The sequence below is a fragment of the Grus americana genome, chromosome 2, assembly GCF_028858705.1.
Source record: "Grus americana isolate bGruAme1 chromosome 2, bGruAme1.mat, whole genome shotgun sequence".
NCBI lineage: Eukaryota > Metazoa > Chordata > Aves > Gruiformes > Gruidae > Grus > Grus americana.
In genome coordinates, this window is record NC_072853.1 from 107,239,585 (window position 1) to 107,266,218 (window position 26,634).

At 39.0% G+C, this 26,634-nt stretch overlaps 1 protein-coding gene across 1 annotated transcript in view; it reads right to left on the bottom strand.

The window, feature by feature from the left end:
• ADCY1 (adenylate cyclase 1) overlaps positions 1–26,634 on the bottom strand; it is a 165,473-nt gene that overhangs the window by 60,084 nt on the left and 78,755 nt on the right. The window contains exons 5-7 of the mRNA XM_054814354.1: positions 16,530–16,657; positions 5,289–5,447; positions 3,698–3,839 (exon numbers count right to left, since the gene is read on the bottom strand). Coding sequence (XP_054670329.1) covers positions 3,698–3,839; positions 5,289–5,447; positions 16,530–16,657 — 429 coding nt within the window. The remainder of the gene's footprint in view (positions 1–3,697; positions 3,840–5,288; positions 5,448–16,529; positions 16,658–26,634) is intronic.

Sequence of the window (26,634 nt, forward strand, 5' to 3'; positions counted from 1 at the left end):
TAGCAGTAGTAGTAATAGTAATAATAATAATAATAATAATAAACTAATATAATCTCTACCAAAATAAAAACTGCTACAAAACAAAAAGAAAAGTATTCCCTCAGTGGCCACTCAGAAGTGCTCTCACACATATTAGCTGATACAGAAATCTATTAATCACATCAGATCACAGAATTGTGGTTGTTAGCCGATTCAATAAAAGATTAAAAAAATTGGGAATACTTTATAATTTGTTCACATTTAAAATGTACCTGGTACTTGAATGAGTCGTCTTATACTGTTATTCTCATTCTCGGCTTGGGCAATATTTGCGATGAAAGATCTTCCTGTCGGACTAAAAATGGAAGAATGCGGGGTATGTGTCTTCTAAATAAATAAAAAAAAATTTTTTTAAAACCTACGTGGGCCTATTTACCTTTCAAATTCAACAGATTCTTGGCCATCTGTTGCTCATAACATTGATTTTCATTCCTCTTGGCATCATACCTGCTGAAGTCAGTTCATATTAATGTCAGAGATGATGCATAAAGAATAAAAAAATGCGTCTGCATTTCAGATACTGAGGCTCCAGAGGAAGGAATACAATATCAAACCAGCAGATAGCTGAATTCACCTAAAGAAACTCCATGTTGTCTGTGCTTCGTGGGTAGCCTTCTGTTTCTAGGTCTCGAAGAGTTAATGACTGAATTAGGGTAGGAGGGAACAGCAGATGTTTATTTTGAAGGTAAATAAACTATTATGTAGCTCGTGGTCCAATGATCAGTACGCAAGTATATGAAGACTGGGGATGGCTATGATGTACTGTGACAAACAGCAAAGTGACATGCCGATTGATCTGTGAGCCCAGTGGAGAAGCCAGTCAATACCAGTAAAATTCATGAAGTGTTTCTTTCTGCCAGTTTGGCTGACATGCCATTGATGCATGCCGGAGAGCTAATGTTGTTAGCCAAGCTGTACCACAGCATCTGCCACTTCCACAAATCCGTCAGTGACACCCATGGGTAAGATGGCATTTGGTTTATGTAGCTGGTGACAAACCGATCAGTCATTTCTTAGCAGTCACCAGTAGTTTCTCAGCAATCTTGCAAAGACAAAGAAATGTGTGCTCACACAGTAATAGGCTCTCATCCTTGTACATTATACATGCGTTGACCTGGTTTACTTTAATATGTGAATGTCAAGCTTCTGGTCCTCAGTCACTGGTTTCCGCAGCGGACTTGACATGGCACAGTTTCTATATGTCATAGCCATATTTATCCCCTTTTCTCTCTACTTGTCTCTGTGCACCAACCCATCAATAATTTCCTGAAATTCAGCTATTTCTCTTCTCAATATGAAACAAGACTTGATATATAATAACATAGCAAATGAAATTATACATAATGCTGTAGGAGTGAAAACAGCAGAAAACCAGGACAAAAAAATCTAGCAGCAATAAGCAACACACCTACCTTCATTAAACCCTCACTTACGTTTTCTACTGGATTGGGATTGATTGATTTAGGAACTATTTCTGGTTTCAAGAAAGCCAACAGAAAAATCTCTCACTGACTGCCAAAACATAACCTAGCCCACTGGTTTTCTTTCATACTGCCTAAAACCAAATCTAGTCATATATACCAGCAGAAGAGCAAAACATGAGCTTGCATGATTTTCACAGTGGATGAGAACACTCCATCTCTCTAATAACAAGATGCTTTAGAGGAAGGGCATAAAAAAAATCCTTGCAGCAGCCTTTCAGGGATAAAACAACAGGAGTTTTCACTCCCAGAATCAAATTCCTCTGGTGATCGGACTCCCAACATGTCCATAAAAATTCCCCGAGTCATCAAATTCAGATCAAGAAAATGACTGTGGGCATGGAATTCAAGATGACCTGGTTTTCCCTGGTTACATTTTTGTCAAACACCTGTTGGCATGGAGCTTTGACATCATTTTAAAACCTTGTCTGTATTGTTTTCATACTTCCTTTCAGAACTGGATATTATAATTTTCCCTCTAAGACCAAATCCCTGAATAGAACTTGTTTGGGCAGAGTCTCAGAAGATAAGGGTGCAAAAGTCTGTATCCTGAGTTCTCTGGCTGAGATAAAGAGCAATAAAATTCCTCTTGGCCTATAAACATGTTATGCCAGATAACTTCTAAGATAAGCCTCATTTAATGTGGAAAAGGTTGGAACAAACTGAATGTGTTTAAATGATGATTACATCAAGACTCCTACTGAGGTCACAAAAGATTTTGTAGTAGAACAAAAGGCTGCCCTAAACAGGCAGTTTTCACTGGGTAATTCCAACTGCATGAAATTTTCACCCGTTTCATGATTTACTTTTGAGGTCCACTCAGTAACTGGTTGAGGAAGAAAGGTGTGACTATAAATGAACCTGTTGGAAAACCACTGTCACCAACTTCACTGCATGCTGAGACTCAAGATATTACCGTTGCACTGCTGGGCCTCTGTTCTCCTTATCCAGAAAATCTGGCTAGAACAAGGAGTCACATCCATCTCTATCAGGGGTGGCTAAATCCTGAGCAACATCTAAGAAATTAAGTTCCTGCTCAAATGAGCTAAAATTTTCTCTTACCTTATTCTTTCCACACTTTCCATTTTCTGTTCTCCACCAAAAAGAAGAAAAGAGCAGAAAACATTATTGTCCCTCAACAGCACCACTGACTTCTCTTTCCATGGTACATCTCTAGGGGTCTGACAAAAGGAAGAAGCTGAAGGGAGAGGGGAGATTGAGAAAATATGGGGGGGAGGGCAGCTAAGATAAGAAAGGGATGACCAAAATTATTGTGGGAGTCTGAGGTGGCAGAGCAAGCAAGGAAAATGATGTTGGATTTGTCATGAGCAGCTCAATGTAGCAGGAGAAAAAAAACATGCATGTTTTGGACACAGAATATATTATTTGTTGCAATAATCTTAGCAAATTTACTCAGCTTCAGCATAAATATCTGATCTGTGGTACAGTGGTGTATACATTTGAAAGCAGGATGGCTGAGCCCAGCCTCTTCCCCTGACCTAGATAAAAGGGCTTGTATTATATAGCTTGGCAACATGGCAGCTTTTCCAGACTTCCAGGGGATGTTAGTTCAATCACTGCTGAATACATTTCACTAACTTTTCTGCTGTGGGCATGACATGTCTGTAAATACTTTTTCTGTGTCTATTCACTGGGGATTCCTCTAGGCCCAGTAAAGGAGCCAGCAGTATCACAAGTGGTTGCAAAAGGGGTTCGGAGAGCATAAGTAAAATGGCATGGGAGTATGTGAATGAAAGAGTAAAGATAAGTGGAAGAAAAATAGCCAAGCTGTGAGCATTAATATTCTAAAACACCCTTTTGAAGGGAGGAGGAAGGGAAGAGTGAATAAAATTTTTGGAGTAACATATCATGTAATTTCTGATAGAATGCTTACAGAATTTGAATAAAACAACAGTTTTCTTTTTTGGGGGGTAAAGGGAAAAATTGTTTTGTTTTAAACTTCAAAAGTAAATTGATCATCTTCTCTATGTATCATTCAAGGTTAGCTTTTTTAGCATGCCTGCCTCAGCCAAAACCAAAAGATCTAATTTCAAGAGTGCTTGAAGAGCTTTTAGAAATAAGAAATACCAGTATTGCCTCTGCTTTTGGAATATCACAGAACAGTTGTTAAATTACAAAAACATATCACAGAATAAGCTAGAATTTGTGGAGCTTACCTTCCTACGATGGGATGGCACAATAAAATATGTTTCAATATTATGCTTCTTCAAGAAACTATTCCTTTCATGACCATATCCTGGTTCTACCTCATAGTCCCCATTTAGGCACTCCAAGGTGGTCTTTGTAATGTGAACTTTCCTGGAGAGAAAAATTGGACATTGTTGCTTAAAGCCAAGGTACATTATGAGCTAGTTGCTACTGAAATGCCCTTCTGTTCAGAAGATCATAAAGAGGTCGAATTACATGCAAAACCCCATTGTCGTCGTAAAAAAAATAGTTTTCTCTTTTCAGCCAAATAGAACATAGAAATATTTCTATTACGTGCATTATCTAAACTGGAGCAGAGTGAACAGAAAGATAACTGTTGACTGTCCAAACACTTGCAGATTTGTAAGATTTGTTGAAAGTGAAAGTCTGCACATCATCTTCCACATTGTGTGGCTTTCTTAAGTGTTTACCTCACTGCCTGCTTGGAAAAACATCCTCCTGTTTGAAACTTTTGGCTTCACAGTCCGAATCTCTCCTGTGCATAAAGGACAAACTTCTTCTGTTCCCCTTCATGTCTCTGACTTGTTTCATTTACTCATTCTGTTTAGTAGGCAGCTTTCTAATTCACTTTGTTTTGGCAGCACAGCCATCTTTGACACTATTCATGAGTTTTCTTATCCTGAAAACTGTCTTCATGTTTTCTCCCAAAAGACCCCTTATATTTGAAATGTCTTCACAGAAGATACCTGAAAAGCTATTACTGCTTTGCTCTATGTATTCAGATTCTTCTCTGCTGGAAGGCCTTAAGGTAAGGAACACACAAAATACACTGACAACATTCTCTAAGGCGGCAGACGTATGTAACAAACAGAAATTCACTCATCTTAACCACAAAAATAAAGAGGTTCCATTGTCCCCCTGGTCAGCAAATCATGATCTTGTAAAAATCCAACTGAGGATGGTAGGTCCCAATCCAAATGTAAGTTGCACACAGAAGCATACCCATGTACCTTTCTGAAAGTGCACTGTGCGCTTTTAAACTGGGTCCAAGGCTGTCCAAGGAGTACTTAAAATTCCAGGCCGTGCCTCATGGATTGGCTGCAGGTTTATGTGCTGTATCATTTGCAAACACACCATCAACATTTGAGTGCATAAATGTTTTGGTTTTTTTCTATAGCACACTACTAATGTTGGAAATCTTGCCATGAAAATGGAGTAAGGCACACCCCCCACATGTGTACAGATGCAAGGGTAAAAATTTCCTGGAATAACTAAAGGGTTTTACTTTTATAACGTGTAATGGTGAAAGTCTAGCATTCCACATTCCTAGCACTGCCTCGTTCCTACTGTTTATATTTGGCAGCTTCTAATAAGGATTTCATTTGGAAATGTTTTGCTTCTAATCTAACCTATTACTAATGTAAATATAAAGATCATCTGGAGAATTCCACAGGATAAATCACATAATACATCGATTGGTCTTACCAAACACAACCCTTCCTATAAATAGCAATTACATTGCAAATGCCTCAAAGAAGGAAATAAATTCTTCCCATACAGGTCTCTGTTTCTTTCTCTGTGGTTCTTTCTCAGACTTACCCAGGCAGTCCTCCAGCTTCCATTACATTAGCTAAAGTCACATCATTTGACCAGACATCATATTGCCATTTTCGGAGACCCAGGACCCCACAAAGCACCCTGCCTGTATGCAATCCAACTCTCATGTTGAGATCAACCTCTGTGGCTTCTGCAACAGATCTGGAATAGACAGCATCACAGTATTAGTCTTTAGATAATGACATTGCTCTTGATTTTCTTTTTCTCTCCTCTCAAATTAACATATATATACCTGACTGAATAGATAGGATCTTTCAAAAATCTCAAATGATGTATTCAGGTACTGTTCTTTTCCTTCACTAGTTTCAAAGCCCTAACTGTAATTTCAAAGAAATAATTTTCTTGGTCATATTTTAAGTACTGTTAAACCAAAATCTCAGTATTTCTAAATTTCTTAACCTAATACATAAAAATTTGATTTTCCAGGTTTCAAGGGAACCCAGAAAAGATGATGTTTGATTACATTTACACCAAAGCTCCTGCAAGAGTGGCACAGAAACCACCTGTAACTATGGACTTGCACCTGTAAATTAAATCTAACCTCCAGAGATTTTCATTGTGTACCTAGGAAAGGAGGAATTAATTGGCAAAGTAATTATTAAAAGCATTTGCAATTTTGGTGCCACAGTAAGGAAGGATTCTTCATTTCTGTGAATGCAGGACATGCTGTAACTCGCACCCTGCACTGACTTGTGAATGCTGAAAAGGAGCCTTGAAGCTAATAGTCTTACACATTACATGCAGAGTTAACACTGTGCATAAATCTTTGCAGCTTTTTCTATTACAGAGACACCTGGCATTCCACAGCTAAGTTACAGTCCAAAAAGATATATGGGTGAATAAATGAAACTGACTAAATCAGTGGAAGGTGTAATTTTCAGTATGTTTTTATATTTAAATTTTCCAATACATTTAATAGGAGATACCTGGCCTCCATTTAAGTAAGGAACTCTGCAGCCATGAAGTGCTGAAGTACATACCATGTCAGCCATCACTAATGTGAGTAATGTGGAGATCTCTTTTGTCCCTGTAGGGAATCTAGGCCTACCACATTTTTCAGTCATATTTTATGCAACAGCACAGAAAGGCTTATGCACAGCTTTCTGAAAGATTAAATATTTTCTTGTCCTATTTCTACTCACTGCAAGTCAGCTTTCTTTTATTCAGTATCTGTTCCCAGTCAAGCCTCAAAAATGACTCCAAATAGTCCTAAAATGACTTGAGTGTTAGCGTGCTTGTTGTGTACACTGTCCGCTTGACAAAGCCTGGCGGAAATTAAAGGAGCTAATAATATAAGCCACCTAATGATAACTTAACCTTTGTTTCTTCACCTGGGCATGCCTGTTGTGCCATTAACAGACTGACCTTACAGCAAGACCACACCCTGCAAGCCAAAGCCTTTTAGGATTACACCTTGCTTGCCCGTCTATGTTCCCCTGCATAAATAAGTACCTATGTAATTATCTTCATTAGCCAACCTGCAAGTGTGTGAGTTTCTCTGTTCTCAAATTAATATTGGGGGGAGAGGGTGAGGGTGGGGTGTTCCCTTTAAAACAGTATATAAAACCTCAGGCTAAATGTAAGTGGAAAGAGTGAAATTCAGACATCGATAAAGACCACTCCAGACTTTTGACCTTGCTTTGTCCCAGCTGGCTTGAAAGAGAGGGGGAAATTTCTTCTGCTTTTAGAAATCTGAATACGGTAACAAAAAGTAAACGAAATGAGCAGAGAAATACAACATGGCTGATCATACTCCTTGTTAAATAAGCTGGACTGTATAATGTATCAATGAATCATGAAGCAGAATCTGAAAACACTTTACATTTTGAACAAAAGATTTCCAGAAGTAGTCAGTAAAAAATCAAAATCAAGAATGCGTTTCTACATTTTCCCCAGAAACTACAATTTGTTTCAGGGGTGCTTTCAGCATTATTAAATTTGAGTAGGAGAAAAAACTCATGAACAGTTCATTAAACTTTCTGAATTTACCTTGAAGACCTGTGTGCCCTTTATGCAGTTAATTTCCAAGAATATACCCCATTGAACAATCAAAAATGAGGAAAGTTAAGTAATATATAAAGAATAGGCTTCAAATATGAAAGCAGTACCAGATTCCCAAAGAACATCAACATTTCTGCATTAAATTATCACAAAAGTGTCCAGTGATGCATTTTAAATTATAAATATATTTCTGAAAAAATACCAGCACTTCACAAACAAGACATGAACAGGAAAAAGAAAAGAAGTTTCTCAAATAAATTATTCATTATAATTTATTCTCTCCTAGGTTCAGATACAATATACTCAAAAGTTTTCCAAATGTTAAAACAAAAGTAGGCCTAGAAACAAATAGAAATTGAAGAATATTTTCTTTTTAAACTGGAGATGTACAGAGTTTGTATGACTACTAAGATAACCATCTACCCTGACAGCTTAAGTATCCCAGCAAGCCTTTAAATTTTACTTCTCTCCTTAGCTACAAATATTTCATGTGCTGCTACAAACCATCAGTCATCTAGATCATCTGCAGAACAGCTCCAGACCTGTGCTGAATTTGAAGAGGAAAAAAAAAAAAAAAAAGCTCTGCATCCCATTTCTTATAAGTTATTTAGGGCTTTTCTTCACGTCCAAAAATATCTGCACAAAAGTAGATGTTTCTCAGTTAAAGGCACAGACAAGACTGTTGGTTCAGTTACATACGTTTGCTTTTTATATATGCATAGTTCTAAGATAAGGGTGGCCTTTAATTTTGCACGTCTCCCTAAATAGTTCTGTGTCAGTTCCATTTCAACATCATCAGGAACTGGTGAATTCTGGGATGTTTATGACAAAGACTATCTTTCTGTGAAGTGCTCTGCCAGCCCAGCAGGCCATGGGAGGAGAGGCTGCAGGCCATGGCCTAGAGTACTGAATAATATCCGTGCACTAGGACACCTTGCCCTCTCTCCTCTTTATCTTCCCACAAGGCGGGGGCCATATTAGTCCTCTCAAGCAATCAAGTTTTATTGTTGGAAAACCTTTGCTGTGCCATTTTGGCAGCTGTTTCTCCAGGTCGAGTTCGAGGTTTTTTGGCTTGTTTGTTTATTGTGTGGGTTGGTTTTTTTGGTGTTTTTTTTTAAATATTGACCAGAGCTGCATGCTTTCCCAGTACATTGCTTACCTGGAGCATGGCAGCAGAGAGCTAGGGCAGAGAGCCTGGACTGTGAAGGTCTGATGGCTTTAGCAGTCAAGAGGCTCACTGTGACAGAGGTGCAAGCTGACTAAGCTTTCACCAGTGGTGCTAAAGTCAGCTCATGGTAGACAGCTTTCCGCACTGCTGAAAATGCAGTTGCTGGTTCTCCCACAATTCAAGGTTAACTCACTCCTACCAGTCCAAACTTGCCCAGGCCTTGGACCTCTGGAGGACCAGGGGAAAAGTGTCAAGTGTTGACCTCTGGAAAGTTAGTGCTTATCTCTTCTTCCTCAGACAAAAGATCACACAGGAAAACGTGGCATTTCAATTGGGCTTCCTCAAACTGGCTGCTGTAGTTCCTCTCCCTTCCCCATGGGAAGGACATGGTTCAAACGTCAGCCTCCACAATGTCCCATGCATCCAAACAGCAACACAACGTGCATGTGCAAAATAAGCCCAAGTTCCATCTGTGAGATCTTACATGGCTGACTGGTGGAGTCATCCATATTAGGTGGAGTCATCCGTATGGGATAAACTCACCGATGTGACACAGAGAAAAGCTGATCTATCTCCTGATAGACCCCACTGAGGCACCCAGATTTCAAGAAGCAAAGGTTCATGGACACTCTCCTTCAAACCTCTTCAAACTCCACATGCAGTAGGAACATTCAATCCAGGAGGACAGACAAGACCTTTTCTAAAGTAACCCTCCTCTCCCATAACATGTATCTGTGATCTACAGATGTGCTCCTACTGTGCTATGCTACCTGCTAATGTAGACATAGCCAGTGATGCAGCTAATGGAGCAATTCCCTCTGAGTTGTTACAAAAATAGCATCCTAGTAAGATGTCAAGGGAAGGAGTATCATGAAAATGTACCATTTATATGACGACATGAGTGATTACATTACAAGATCCCATTACACTTTTAACAAGTTTATGAATGTTATCTCCAGTATTCTGGCCCAGTCCCAAATCTAGTATGTATATCGTCCTCACCCAGATTCCCTCCTCATTTCCAATTGGAGACATTACAGTTCACTTCTTGCTCTGTGGCATTATCAAGTGCATTTAAATAACTCCCTTATTTCATCACATTTTATCTTCTAAGATTTAAGTTTCTGGACTGAGTCAAATAATTGTTTAATATAATCTCTATCAGTTAAGTGATTTGTAAGGAAAGACAAACTATTATTAAGAATGTATGAAATTGCCCCCATAACACTAGCTTAAACCAGAACTCTAGGCAGTTTATGGGTGAGAGAGGGAAGAGCTTGGGTAGCTGGGAAAAACTTTTCTACATGGCAATTAGCTAATAAATATATCTATTTTGAAAGTAAAAATACTATAGTAAATAGAGTGGAACCTTTAAAGGCAAGCAATTCAAGTAAGGTGAAGAGAGTAGTTGGCCTAACACACTATTCAAACCCAAGGTGAGGACAACATCTGGCACATTAGAGCAACATCTGGCACAGTAGAGGTGCTAATGAACGTGACCATTTTAATTATATTGCTAACAAAATTCTGACAATTAAAACTCACCTGTTGAAAGCAACATCGGTGGTATCCAACCGTTAACTCCCACTTAAATATTGCCATGATGAAGTGAATCTGATGTAGAACAAACACCTGGCCTATACTGAGGCACTGACACAAAACTCATTGGCAGGAAAAATTCTTTTGGAATAGAAACAGAATATAACACTATCTGTTTTGCTGGTTTTTTAAAGAAAAAAAAAAGATCCTCCCATAATGATTCTGGTCTGACTTTAACTGTGCCCTTGAAAAAAACACTTTGTAGAAGGCAGATGAAATTGTGAAAATTTTAAGTATTTTATAATGTTCTCTGAAAATTACCCTGAAAATCTCAGTCTAAATGTAATGAGGCAACATTCTCAGATGATACTCACATGCAGCACCATATTCTAGGATACTTAAATAACAGTTACACAGAACATGAAGAGCATAGAAAGTATCAATTTATATGAACTTGTTATAACATTCAACTCAGTCAAATCACAGATCCATCGATCAGCCACTACAGGCTTCTATTCCTTGATTTCCTGGGAAAAAAGACATCTGTATCCTCTCTCTTGAGCAGAAGAATGCTTACTCCTAGTAGCTGAGATATGGTCTATACAGGTGGGGAGTAGGACCTATCCTTTCTGAGTTGCTGCACCTCCTGGGATAGTTTCTCTACAGCTGAGATAAGGGAGGAAGAAAGACTTTCTTTGTACTGCTGGAGTTGACCAGCCAATTCATCCACCATTTGTCCCTCTGCATCCTTCCAGATCATTACTGCCATTGAGTTAACATACCACGATGGTGCGCTCCGTACAAACTTCCACCTCATAGGTCACATGCACTTGACTTCATCTGGATCTTTTGACAACTGCTCGTTGTTCAGGTCATCATAAACCACCTCCAGCATGGCTAATTCCCTCAGGTACTGGAAACCTCTCTTTCTGGTGCTCCACTTGCCTGGGTGACATATAATATCTTTCTTGAAGGGATACCTTTCCTTCACGCCGGACAGGAGTCACCTCCAGAGGGTGAGGACTTGTGCCCCTCTTCCAATTGCCTTGTCAATGTCCCCTTCCCTAGAGAGGGATCTCAGCTGCTTGGCTTCCTTATTCTCTAATTCCAGGCTACTGGTCCCATTATCCCAGCATCGGAGCAGCCAGGTGACAATGTGCTTGCCTGAACAATGGCTGAAATCCTTTTGCATATGTTGCAGCTCACTCAGGGACAGAGATTGGGTGGTTACCATCTCGTTTATGAGTTCTTCCTCTTCCTCTAAGGAAGAACCCTCCCACTGAGTTCTTCCTCAGAGAAAAGTGGGGAATTCTTCCTCTTCCTTCTCCTGTTCTCATGACAGACCTGCTTCAGAGTAGTCTACTTCCTCGCTGGCAGGGCAGTATGCTTATTCCTCCTGCTCCTTCTTAGGAGAAGCTTCTTCATCCTTTACTAAACAAGCTGACTTCTACTATTTTTTCTTGTGTAGAGGGGTGACTGATACTGGCATGGGTTGGTTCTTTGGTTCAGCTGCACTGCCTGTCGCTGGGGTTGGAGTAACCACAGTGCCTGTCACTGAGGTTTGAGTAGCCACGGTACCTGTTGTGGGGGTTGGAGTAACCACAGTACCTGTTGGTTTGTTTTCCCTCTCTTCTCCCTGAAGGTGCTGCATAATATTGAGCAGTGTTTGGTAGGTATTAGCCAGGGTCCAGCACAGTGTGGTAAGTTGTGCCTGTCTGGAACAGCCACAGCATTTTTTTTTCAAACATTCTATGACTTCATCAGGATCCTGTAGTTGTTCGGGGGGTGAAGTTCCAGACCATTGGAAGGGAGAAGTTCTCTAGATACCAGCCCATATTCTTCCACATGCCATGCAACCTATGACCATACTCTTACAGAGCCTGGGTCATATTCCTAAACTGCTTGTTGACCTTAAACAAGTAGAAGACCAGGAACGCATTCAGGAGACATAGCAGTAGGAACATGCTGGTTTGAACATCCCAAGGATATTCAAAATTCACAAGAGCTATTGTAATTAGCTTGGAGGAGAAAAGGGAGATGAAGGAAGGCGTTTCCCCCAAAGACTGGGTCTCCAAGGGGAAAAGGTAAAAAGTGTAATTATTGTTTCCGATAGATGGCTCCTGAAGTACAGAGATGATGGCAATGCTGAGTACAAATACCAGATTTGTCTCATGACCAATTATTTTATCATATCATAAGCCACTGCTACATAACATAGCAAAGCGATAACCCTAATCCAACTCCCCAACGTGATAAACAGCACATAAATACTGATAAACAGTATATATGGCAAGCAAGGTGTCATACAACACAACTCTGAGAACAAATAAAACATTATGACAGCAACTGTTAAACCAATATAATGAATGTGTACAACAAATTTGTTTTAACACTCTCTGGTCAGATCTGTCGTGCTCTCAACCCTTCAAGCCCCACACTGGGTGCCAAAAAGGACTGTTTTGGTTTAACCCCAGCCAGCAACTAAGCATCACGCAGCCACTCGTTCACTCCCCCCTGCCCATGGTGTGATGGGGATGAGAATGGAAAAAAAGTAGAACTTATGGGTTGAGATAAAGACAGTTTAATAGGACAGCAAAGGAAGAGAAAATAATAGAATAAACAAAACAAGTGAGGCACAATGCAGTTGCTCACCCACTAACCGATGCCCAGCCTGTCCCTGAGCAGCAATCGCCACCTCCTCCCCCCGCCAGGCACTTCCTCCCAGCTTGTATACTGAGCATGACATCATATGGTATGGAATATCCCTTCGGCCAGTTTGGGTCAGCTGTCCTGGCTGTGCCCCCTTCAAGCTTCTTGTGCACCTCCTGCGGAAAGGCTCATGCCTCCTCACTGGCAGGGCCTGGGAAGCTGAAAAGTCCTTGACTTAAATGTAAACACTGCCTAGCAACAACTAAAACATTAGTGTGTTATCAATGTTATTCTCATACTAAATCCAAACCACAGCACTATGACAGCTACTAGGAAGAAAATTAACTCTATTCCAGCTATAACCAGGACAGTGGTACATATCTCTGGGACAGGCACTTTTCACAGATTCATCAGCTGAGTCACAATTCAAGTGATTTTTATTTACTTATTTATCCCAGGTAATATGACAAATCTGTCACTAGTGATGACAACTTCCAAGCATAAATTTACAATGCCAAGACCTGACTTCTGCAGTAAAGTGTATAGACCTTTAGAAGACTACTAGCTGGTATCCAACTCTGGATGAAAGGGGGAAGTTTAAAAACAAAAGTGACTCTGTATCTCATGGGACTGATAAGCAACAACACCTTATAATCACACCAATAGAAAATAAAAAGTTGCATTCCTACTTTACCATCATAAGCCCTTCACTTCTTTTCATTTGCTCATCATATTTTCAAACAAATTAATGTGGGGGAATTCATCTTCTAACTTTGGTCTCTGTGAAGGAGCGAAGAGTTTTTCCTAATTTTCAGCAGAACCTATTTTCCTGGTTTAGAGCTCTTTGTGCAGTTGGCTTATCCATGTGCTTCTGTCACCAAAAGAACCTCACCCAGATTCCATCAGTGTCTGAACAGATGATGCTCTACTTGCAATAAAAGAAAAAAATAGTACTGCCATTGAGGGCAATGGTACTTGGAATACACCATCTTCTTGTTTCCTAACATAAGCAGAACAAGGACATTCATTTAACTATGCATTGAACCTTGATCTTACAGTACTTATTCACACTACTAATTCCTCACTGAAAAAAAAAAAAGGATTAATTAATTGTGCTCAGGTACAAAGGATACAGAATAGGTCTCTAGCCATTCAACAACCTTAAATAAATCTGGCATTCCCTTATAACCTTGCCTCTTCTCCATTTTGCCCTCTCACCATGCTCTGACCACTGACTACACACTCTAAAAACTTACAAGCTATGAATTATTTAAAAAATAAAATGCTGAAATTGTCAGTTAGTTATCTTCTACCACAGCCTATGACTAAACATGTCTCGATAACACACTACAACCCATCCACTTAGAATCACAGAATTGCTGATGCTGGAAGGGGCCTCTGGAAATCATCGAGGCCAACCCCTCTGCTCAGACCAGGGTCAGCTACAGAAGGTTGCCCAGGACTGTGTCCAGCTGGGTTTTAAATCTCTCCAAGGATGCAAACTCCACATCCTTGCAGTGCAACTTCTCCAGTATCCGACCACTGCCACAGCAAAAAAGTTTCTTCTTATATTTAAATGGAAATTCTTGTATTTCAGTTTGTGCCCACTTCCTCTTGCCCTGACACTGGATTCCACTGAGAAAAGTTTGGCTTTGTCCTCTTTAGACCCTCCCATCAAGTATTTGTATGCATTGATAAGTTTCCCCCCTTGCCTTCTCCACGCTGAACAGTCCCAGTTCATTCCTTCCTTTTTAATTCAACTCCTTTTTCAAGTTTACATTATCATGACAGCAGCCAATAAATGACAGTATAAAAAGTGAACATGTTTCATTTCTAATATTAGTAAAACTGAAAAATTCCAAAAAGGAAACTTCAGACAATTATATCACTACCTTATTTGTATACATGAAACAGAGCACAACTAATGAATTAAAGATTAATGCTAGGTTTAAAAGAGGATGAGAGCATCAGCTACTGCTTTCCAGGGGTTAAAAAAAAAAAAAGACTTTGGAAAATGTGTACAAGGCCTGTATATCTAACTATGCTTCTAAACATCAAGGTGTCCTTATAAATGGAGCATCCGTATATAGCTGGAAGAATGCACATATACATAATTTGCAGACTTAGGATATTCTTTTAGGATTTTATAGTATTATAGACTATCATATATTATCATAGTTTACAAAGTCTTTTATTATTTTTACAGTTTTTACAAAGGTGAAGATCTTGCTTTGAATGAGAGGGAGACTACAGATTAATTTACCCAACTCTTCACATTCTGAGAGATTTTATAAATGAACATTATAATAAAAATACATGGATTGAGCTAGAATTGAAAATCACCCTTTAATTGCTTCAAGTACTTCTCTCCTTTTTCCTATGCTTTCAAGTCCTCTGCAAAGAAAGCTCAATGAATCCAGGTTCACAGAAAAGTTTAAGGTTGATATCAAACATCAAAAATGTGTGGTAATGTCCAAGTTACCCATAGGCATTAGCAGGGTTTGAACAAGTAGTCATTACTTCCACAGAGATAAACCCATCTCTCTTGAGCCAACAAAACTTACAGTGAACTCTGAGAGAGGATCATAATACATTCTTCTACAACACCAAGACTCTCCACAAATGAGCACAATTTGGTTTTGGAAAAACAACTTCTTTGTGTGCATATATGTGCATCAACATCCTCACATACAAATGGACATGAAATATATGATATGGCAAAAGCTTTATTAGGAACAAGAAAGAAGGTGAAATGTTCCAAATAAAAAATGCATAATTTGAATTCATAAGGCTTATGTTTGGTAATTTTTTTTCTTTATTTAATAGTTTACTATTCACTTTTAAATTGAAATTATACTGTGGTCTATTCACCTTCACTGAGAAGGCAAGTCTTCCCTGCATACAGTGCAAAAACTTGGGGATTAAGTGAGGGGAAGCAGAACCTTGAGTCAACTGCGTATTCCCAATGGCCCAGCTGACAACAGACAGAAAGAATAACTGGCTACTGGAAACAGTGGCCAAACACTTTCCAATACAGAATAGGCTAAGGCCCCTGATGTGACACACTTGTGCAAGCTCATTCCAAATGTAATAGCACTGTGCTGACAAATATTTATTTATATGCAGCATTAATACAGGTGTGCACTCCCTCCTATAGCCTCCCTATAAAACACGTGCACGCGCACACACAGAGAGCAATACAGTAGTGAAGAAATTTCCCATCTTTATCCCTTCCCTCCTATGTAATAAAATAGATCTTCATCTCTTGCTAAAAGCTGATTCACATTTCTCTCACATTCACATTTTTCACCTTAGTAAACTAATGATGAATGCAGAACTCTCAAGCATAAAAAAATTTTTCTGATCGGCAAAGTGAATTTCACATTATATTTCTGAAAATCACAGTAAATTAAAGGTTTAAGTATGACATACAGAAAGGAGAAATCAGAAAGCTGTCATTTTGAGAATACAAACACATATACAACATGCATCCATCAGGACTGGCTTTCAGTTTATGTACTGGTGTGCAAAATGAGCAGTGTTTATCCCTGTAAAACAAGAAATCAGACTCCTTTCTCTGTGGCAAATGGCAATAGGAATATTTTGTTATTTCCTGGTATCTTTCTGTCCCCTAATCAATATGTCTATGTGCCTCACTTTTTCCTCACAGCAATTAAATGGAGTGGAAAATCAATATCTAGAATGACCCTTCCTAAAATCAGTATCCTGTGACCTGAATGCAACAGTGTGAATTGCTAGGTGGGCAGCACTAGCAGACACTGCTGTTTTTCTGAGAACACAATTCCTGAATTCACATAGAAGCTGTTGTAGCACTCCTGTCCGGGTTCGCTGTGCACAGTACTTACGTGATGGTGTCAATCATATCCAGTCCCATTTCAACACAGCAATGGGCATGATCTGTTTTGGGCTGGGTCAATCCTGATACACAGTAGTAACAGTCCCCTAGGATTTTTATTCTTCTGCAGTGGTTTTCCTTTAATAAAAACAGAATGGGAAAAGTTTTACTATTCTTATAAATATTCCAATATTTACAGGATAAAATCTTCTCCATTACTATGCAATCATTCAGAGAATTCTTTTGTGGTCAAATGAAGTAATCTACAGTTCATGAAATCTGGGTTTTCTGTACAGAACAGCTGACATACACGAATTTATTCATTTATTTATAAATACACACATATATACTGGAGATCAGCCCTGCATTGTTCAACACACATGGGGTAATACTGCTTAAAACTATAGTTCTGAACAAACCTTATTCTCTTGCCCTCACATTAGGTCAGTATGAATTCAAGATTTGAAATGAGACTTCATTTCTGTATAAATCCAAACCAAAGGACTGAAGCCAAACAACTACTGAATATCAGGAAATGTTTGTAGTCTAAGAAGCTTTTGTTTCAAATCCAGTTCCAGCTTAGCAGGAAAGATGATGTATTTGTCTGTAAAGTTACACACATTTATGCATTACCACTTCATAAATCACGATTTACAATATAGCATGATCAGTGTAAATATGACACACTTGCAGATCGGAAGATACAGTCAGTTTGCATTGCCATCAAATTTATCTCCTGTTTGCATACATTTTAATTTCTACAGCCAAAGAGATCTGGCTAAATCTCTCCCATTTTGAAAAAACCCACAATAATGGCATGTGATGATTGCTACACCGGTCTGAGCAGAAAGTTTATTTTTAAACAGAGAGCATATAACAAAACGCCTTTAATGAAGCAATGCCTTTAATTAATAAACTATGAGGAGACATGAAGAGATGATGGTATCCCTTGCAGCTAGTCTGTGGCAAGTTCTACCCATTTAAATTATGGCACAGAAAAGTAAATAACCTGATTAAATGAATCCAATTTACACAGCTGGGACTATGCCAGTAAGTGCCATGCAAAATTAGCTGTTGTGAATATGATGAGAGAGGATAAACAAAAATCTGATTCCTCCCCCAGCAGTGTGCTATGTACACTTGACTTCAGTGGCACAAAAAAAGGGTGGGGGTTGGGTAGGGGAACTGAAAATTTCTGATATAAAATGACCTAATCATACTGGTTCAGCTTCTCATACAGGCACACATTCTTACTCAGTCTCCCACCTACAAGAATCTAAGCCTCCCTGAGCTGACTACACTCTCCACATCATTACCCATATTCCAGCTCAGAAGCAATGGTTAGGCCTACAGCGATGCCTTTCTGACATATCATACACCAGCATTCCACACTTTTCCAGCTGCAGGCATTCCCACACCTGTCTTGTCTGTAAATGTTTCCAAGTACTGAATAAATATTATAAAATGAGAATTACCTCTGTTCAGGCATGGAAGAAGGCACTGCTTGGGAAAATTGGTTTGTCTACTTCTTTTTATAAATTAAGCAGTAAATTCAGATCTTGAATCGAAGAAGTATTCCAACAGCCTATAGCCACAAAATGCCTCACCAATTTTACTTAGTGTTTTAATTGAGTATTTTGAGATCCTTGGCTAAATGGTATTATATAAGTAAAATAATTATTGATGCACACAAAGTAATATGCAGACCTCAAAACCTATCCTGACACAAAACAAGCCTTCCAACTCGAGGTTTTTGGACAGAAACTCCTAAGACTTTTAATAGAAACCACTAAGTTTTTTAGTAGAAACCACTAAATTATACTGCCAAAATAAGCATTTTTTTTTTAAATTGTGGGCAAATCTTGAAGCAGTAAAGAGTACTCAGTAGTACTTTCCAAAATAAGTCCAGTTTTGGTCCGCACCTTCCAATCCTCTATAAAGCCCTTTTCATCTTCAAATTTGGTATGCATGATTTGTGGCCAGCCAATGACTATTTGACGCCGCCCAAAGTTATTCAGAAAAGCCATTTCAGTAATCTGGGGTGGACAATACGTATGTGTTAATCGATCAGTGTTCTCTCCTATTCAGTGTCCACCTCCAAAATGGCTCATTTCTAATGACTTGGTTTTCTCAGAGAGCTTACTGTGCTATAGAGCAGTACTGCACATTTTAAAACAGGATACACAAAGTTACTGTCAGACTGGCACAGCACAGTCTAGCAGCCTGGCAGATAGTTTAAGAAAGGAAAAAAACTGAACATAGCTAGATCCATTACCACTTTTCCAAGTCAGTTTATTACTTGTGCAGGAGAAAAAGAAAAAGAAAATAAGGAATACAGCATTTTCTGGAGAAATATTAATTTTGATGGAAGACATATGGGTAAATCACCTGCTGTTTTTGAAACCACCACTCTATTCCTTATCAGATGTGATCCTCACTGTCCTTATTTATAATAATCAATTAATGTACAGTAATCTCTAGCAAAATTGCTTTTTTTCTCTTTCTTGACATGTGAGGCAGACTTCCAGGAAGGAGACACAGCGCAGCTTTGTAAGAGCAAGCTTTATAAGGATTGATATGCAAATTAAGAAAACAAATCCTTTCCCTCTCTTTGTTTTGTTTCCTCAGCAACTTCTAAAGAAGCCCTTGACTCGGCAATATTTTTCACATTTGTGACAGTGATGAATTCAAGTGTGATAGTTACAAATTCTAGTCACAGTTGATACAAGCAATGCCTGTTTAGAAACAGCTGATAATTTGGTTTTATGCACATGCTAAAAAGCACCAAAGATTGCTAGCACTGCATTAGCCAGGCAGCTTGTCCACCTGCGGTGCCTTACGGAGACGTTTCCAAGCGGATCTGCAGAATTCCCTCTGGCACAACTGTCAGTCACAGTGTTTGTCAGTGTGAAGTGGAAGCCTAGCTTGGAAAGCAGAGAATACTTCAAAGTCGCTAAAAGCTTTTTTTACGCTTTCAGACAAGCACTTTATAAATCAGTCCATTCTACCTGTTAGGTAGAGCGCGACGGGGTTCGGGGGGGGGGGGTCGTCTGGGGCGGGGGTAGGGGGCATGGGGGGCTTCTGTTCCAAACAACATGAATAGATCCAAAGTCAGGGATGCTCGCTGTGTTATTTTTGTTTCTTGTAACACCGTCTGGTAGAAGAGCCTCTTTAAAGCTTTTATTTATTTTAGAAATGGCAGATGCTAATGCAAGAAAGAATCCTTGTTCTGCCTTCTGTCACTGCAATAATCTATGTATTTCTACATACTCATGTGTCATCATGGTATGTGAGCACCTATCAAAGTGAGCCAAAAAGGAAGGTCAGATAGACTATAATTTTAAAAAGCATTTTTATTTATCCATAAATTAGAAAGACACTTTTTTCTATTCCTACTAATAAAAACTGCATCAGCTAAGGTACATAAAAAGATTCTTTACCATATTCAGCCAATTTGGATATAGTTATGCTGGGCAGAGTAAAAGAAAAGATTAATAAGGCCTACAAAAAGATGCATAAGCAGTGATCCCCATTTCCCCTAACTCAGATCCTACCAGTCTTGCACTGTCCTAGAATGTTCTTGGACATGAGCAGTAACAACATTTAGTTTGTTTAGGCTAGAAAAATGTGAACAGAGTTTGGTGACTACCTATGACACTTAATGGTTGCAAAGTTAGTGTCTTAAAAAAAAAAAAAAAAGAGAAAACCAAACGCAAGACATGTCCAGGTTCAGCTATTTAAGCGTTGGGGTAAAAGGGAGGAGATCTATTAGGCCTGGACTTATATTGAATGCTTTACTCTCTCGGGGGAAGGCTTTGGCAACGGCAACAAACCTCAGACTTTAGCATTAGTGAGACCTCTGGGTATTGTCCCTGCACGGCTGCAAATTAGTACAAGAGCAGCACTGCATGCAGCAGAGGAGTGGAAGGAGAGGCACTGGCAGCACAGGGAGCAGCTCTTGAGCTCAAACAGCCCTTCGTGCCTCCCCCATCCATTCACTGCCTGAAACTGTTCGAATCTGAAGGGGGGGAACGGGGGTACTCATTGCCCTACTCCCTGAAAAAAACACTGTTAGCTCAATGTTTTCTTCACATATTGAAGAGCAGTCTTGGGTAGAGGGAAACCATCATAATGCCAATGTCTGATGGCTCAGTTTTCACTGAGAGTAGAATTAATTCTGGGGGAGATGGTGGTGAACTACAAGGACTGAAGAAGGCATACACACTATTCTCCTGGCCCTGCTACTGCTGTCATCCTCCCTTACATGATATGTAAGGGGCATGATCACCCTCCCTTACAGATGTTCAATGAGCCAAAAGGAAGATCAGTGACCTTGAGGAAAGGACACATCACAGAAGTACTTTTGTGTTTTATTCCCCTTCATATTTTTCCTCTTGTTTTCCCTTCTTTTTGATTTATCAGTCATTTCCTTTTGGAAAGCTCCATTTTAACAGCTTCCTCGGAGAAGCCTTCTGTGCCTAGAGCTGAACTGTTTCTATCAGGTAGGCAAAGGCGATCAAAGTTTCAGTTCATATTAATCAGAATGGCATCATGGGTTTCAGGGGAACTAGACTAATTTATACCAGCTGTCCCTCTAATCCTTGGGGACTCAAGCCATAATTCAACAATCCAGGCTAACCACATCACAGTTATAGTCCTTTCTTGGTTATTACAGTATAACATGACTATTGGGGGAAAAAAATGCAAAGCTCCTCTAAAACTCCCCAAAGACAAAATAGCAATAAAATGCATTCCCTATTTATCTCTCTTCACAAACCTAAAACTTCATTCTGCTTCCAAAGAGGGCTTGAAAGAAGACAAGATAGGATTCACCACTGTTACCACTGCAGCTTATTTTCAATGTATTTAGAATGTGCATCATATTTAACATTTACAGCACTTTATGCTGAGGTGTTATTAATCTCAATAGAAAATTGGCTTAGAAAGCTTTGAATCACTCTGAAGTTAACATAAATTTATCTATATTACAGATGTGTATGGAAACATAAAAGAGACTTGGAAAAAGAATAGTATTTTCTACTACAGCCTTTAAAGCTGGAATGACATTTCTATTCAATTTCATTAAATTTGTCTATTAGATTGGAACAGAAGTGGAAAAAATCCTATATTTTGGCTATCATGCTGTATAAATATATGCATCCATACATATATATGTGCACGTACAACATGCACAGACACACAGTTCTGCAAATTTCCCTACACCCTCTTGCACCCACACAACATATGTGATAAACACAAATTTTAATGTTCATCCTCTGGACTAATGATATACTAACCAAGGTGGCTCAGCCTGACAATTGTGGGCCAGACACCAGTTTTGAGCCCCCTCTTTCAACAGATTTGAACACAGACAGGTAGAAGATATCTGGGTACTGATACCTGTTCCCGGCATTACTAGTCCACTCCTTCCTTTATGCAGAGGTATAGTGAATGCCTTACTGCTCCAAGCACCTTTGGAAGGGCATAGCACAGTGTTCTGTTGTTAAGGAAATGGTGAAGGACCCTCCTTCAGGGTCATAGAAGAAAAGGTAGTGAATTGAATGGAGTTAGTTGGAAGGCTGTACAGTGCAACTAAGCAATACCATATTAAGTTATTAATTTAAGTTCAGTGCATGGTGAGAGGGAGAGATCCTTTGTAAGACATCAGTTTACATTTTTGATGTTTACACTTTCCTTCTGTATTTAATTTCCTTATGAAATTAAGCAAAACATAAAAGATCTTTCTATTTTTTCCCCTCATCTATATGACTCCATTTTGTGCACCAAAGAACGTTAGAGAAAAGCAAAATCAAAAACATTCCACGGGAAGTACAACCCAGTGAAAGTCTCTTAGATGGCAGCAGTATTCACAAAAGGTGCAGCTAGGTGCAGAAAAAGATGAAGAAATGCTTTTAGACCCACATGCAAAACATTCCTTAGAACTCTACTTTGAATCCCCTTTGAAAGGTCCTCTGTCTGTGTCAATGAAAAGTGAACCTACTTAGGCTAACTTCTAACAGCTAAATCTGTGAAAATCATAGAATCATAGAATGGTTTGGGTTGGAAGGGACCTTAAAGACCATCTAGTTCCAACCCCCCTGCCATGGGCAGGGACACCCTCCACTAAACCAGGTTGCCCAAAGCCTCATCCAACCTGGCCTTGAACACTTCCAGGGATGGGGCATCCACATCTTCTCTGGGCAACCTGTTCCAGTACCTCACCACACTAATCATAAAAAATTTCTTACTTCTCACCTAAATCTACTCTCTTTCAGTTTAAAACCTTTGCCCCTTGTTCTATCGCTATAGACCCTGGAAAAAGTTTCTTGCTGATTTTCTTATAAGCCCTCTTTATATATTGAAAGGCCACAATAAGGTCTCCCTTCTCTCCTCCAGGCTGAACAACACCAACTCTCTCAGCCTGTCTTTATAGGAGAGGTGTTCCAGCCCTCTGATAATTTTCATTACTCTCTTCTGGACCCACTCTACGAGGTCCATGTATTTTCTGTGCTGGTGGCCTCAGAGCTGAATGCAGAGTTCGCTCATGCCATCTAAAACTTGCATTAATGACAAACTGTAATTTCACTTATCATTTTACTTTTTTTTTTTAGTAAAACCAAAAAGATTTAGCAACATAGTTTCTCTGTGTAGTATCCAAATCTGTTTCAATAACTATGCTGAATGTGGGCCACAACATGTAATAGATTATTGAAGCTAATTTATCAGATAAACTTCATAGTCAAATTCTGAGTGTAATGAAGTGACATAGAAATTACCACCAGCTCCACTACATTGCGGTGTGTCAATAGTGATAATACACTTTTGAAAAATGTCCAGCTCATTAGAAAATTTCATTGAATCCTGTCAATTACTGCATACACATTTTAACATTTCTTTTCACCCAGGTTTTGAACTGTTGGTATAAAACTGAAACAACTATTTTTATAACCTTTTAATGGAATAATGCCTGCAAATAGTAACTTTACCAGCCTACACTAGTTCTTGCACATCTGCTAGTCTCAACATAAAAAAACCTTGAGAACGAGCTAACTATGATATTTCATAGAGTTCAGTTTAGCAGGGTAATGGAGACGTACTCATAGAAATAACAGTGAGTATAGACTTAAGAAGAAGAGCTTCTACAGGGTGGCAGAAATAATAGGAAAAGAAAACAAATCTGGTTACAGTATAGTAAGTACCACAGAAAATGGCTTAGTAGGCTGTGACTGAGAAAGCTGGTCATCTCCAAATGAGCATATGTAAGCTTGAAATTTAGTAATGTATTTGTGAAGTCATGACAAATTATCTACCATCATGGGAGCCGTATCATGCACGAACAAACGTAGAATTATTCAGGATAGCTATAGAAAGGAAGACATTTTGCTTCAAATGCTTTCCCTCAGTTCTATTGGCAATTATATATGCTGACCTGCAATAACCTACTGGTTCTTGCCCTACCTCTTCTGTGCATTCCCATTCTCACAATAAATTCCTTCCCTTCTCCACGTGGAGAGTAATTTTACGAAACTAGAAGGTTAAATGTTTTTAGTCCTGGAGAGTAAGAAACTATTTAACAGTCATATATGTTAATTTACTTGGAAATGAAAAAGGATTTTAGCAAGAATATTTTACACAATCATCATGACTGATACGCATGCTTGTCTCCTTCCCAGCTTTCATTAAGTATCCTTTAAGATGCTGTCTTTTTATGAAGAGGAATATCCAAGGAGAAAGAAACCTAAAACAAGTACACCATAAAATGTTGAAAAACTAATCTCAGAATTTCAGGAAATACATATTTCTCCAGATTCTTCCGGAAACAACATAATAGAGAGGATTTTAAAAAAACTGTCACAGTTTTGCACCAACAAAACTATGAAATTCAGTCGTGCTCCAAACAAAAAAGCATAGGAAATCTTCAAGACCTAATCAGTGGAAACAGTCATTCCACTCCACTTGGCAGAATTACTGAAAAATGATGGTGTGAGAAGAACTAGGGAGATATTGTATACAGCTGCTTATAAAGAAAATAATTTCCAGAAAGATTTCCATAGACTTCAAGGAGATAAAAAGTCTGACCTGAGAAAAGCAAAGCTGACTGCTCTGAGGATAGTATTTCTGGACTCCAGTGCAGGAGGCATGGCCCCTCTAGGCTGAGGAGAGGTCCTGATGGCTGCTCCCCTGATGCACTGCTGTTCCCCGCATAACAGATCCACACATGGGCAAAGGACTCGAGGTAGGACTGTGTATGCAGAGTACATTAGATAGCTAAAATATGTGCCTGGGTTATCAGTCAAACTGCTTCTACAACAATGAAGTGAAACAGGCATTTCTGGAGTGCAATTAGACATTCTCCTTGGATGAGAGACATTGAACTCCAGAAATACCTTTCTCTACGCTAACTGCACAAGGAGTCAAAACAATTAGTTTCAGTACAAATGCCCACACTGCAAGCATCTGAAGCTGATCAGAATAATCCAACACAGTCCTATACAAAGACGCAAATCTCAGATTTGTAGAATACAAACTCAGGAAGAATTTGGTAATTTACCACAAGCATGCAAATCATGACAAGAGTTATGACAAAGAAATGGCATACCAAGCACAATATCATCTTACCTAAAAAGTACCATAAAGGAGGTTAGGCAAGACCTAACCTCGGTGGTACCTGCCCATTTATGTGTTCCTACAATACTTAAAGTATGTGACATTATCTTCCTTCCTTGAAAACTGTCCCATAGACACTTTAGCTTCACACCTCACACACATCTTTAGTCCCTGATCCTATAGAATTGCAGGCATATTCATTAAGACCACTTTAATTTAAGAAAGCTTGCTTACTTAGGTCTCTCTAGGAGACCTCTCCGGATGGCTGTTCAGAACCAGACTCAAGCTTACATGCATGGTCTGCCTCAGTAGGATCCTCCGTCTGCACTGACTATCAAGGGAACTTGGGGAGACAAGTCTCCTTAAAATTAGCCTTTGTAAATATCCCCCCCTAGTGCACACTTACCCATTTCCACAAAGAAGTGCTATGTGCCGAAAGTTTATATCTGTTTTCCAGCACTAACTTTCCCATCTCAACCAGCCCACAAAACATTGTTCATCTTATATTTTAAAAATACATCATAATTATCTTCATATAACCTAAAAGCATTCTATAGATTCAATAGAATCAGTTTCTTAAAGTGCTTGCTTCCAGCAATAGCTGGTTCAAAGCACAGCAAAAGACTGACTGTTCTTGACATAGTGAAAAAAACCAGCACAGAAGCTTATTGAAAATATTACTTACTGACCCTTTGCCTAAGGCTCACCAGCAACATTGTTAAGTTCAGTATCTTTGAGGCCAAACAGGTACAAAAAAACCACTTCAGTAACATTGAAATTTGGAAAGTAAAAATTGTTAAAAGCAAAGAAGGTAATGAGGAAAGGATACTAAATTAAAATGGAAAGAAATAAAAATAGTCTCAGCCTACAAATACTGACAAAGCCTGAAGGTATACATAACTGCAAATGGAAAGAACAAGGAAGTGGTGTGTGTCGGTCTGGCTAAAAGATGAGATGCCAAAAGTGGCACGAACAAGTAAGATCTTTCATTCAGAATATCAAAATTCTCTTCTAGTGATGTTCTTTTCTAAAAAGCAAACCTGTTTCATTACAATGCAGGATGCTGGAGAAATGCCTCTTCTTTTCTATTAAGTTGACTTATTACAGGTAAAATATTTTGGGCATAGCTGAACTGTGTCACACGATAGTGTAGCTGTGACCATAAGAGTACCTGAGCAGGGGTATGTGTAACTCTGTGTGATGCTACTTGGTAAGTGCAGCCTTGAGAACCTCCCTCATTCACAGTAAATCCATGCCACAGCTAAAGCATGAACCAAGAATGCACTGAAATATACAGTGTATTAAAGTAGAAAGGCACCCAGCCTAAATGACATGTGTTCAAGAATTCCTTGGGAACATAAAAAACACACGATGCAAATGATTATATTGCATTAAAATTTGTCACTCTTAAAAGTAAGCTGAAGAATGACAAACTGGAAGCTAGCTATAGTGTTGAAGGTTAATTGCAAGGCATCTGAAAACCTCATGCAAAGATCAGTTGTTTAAAG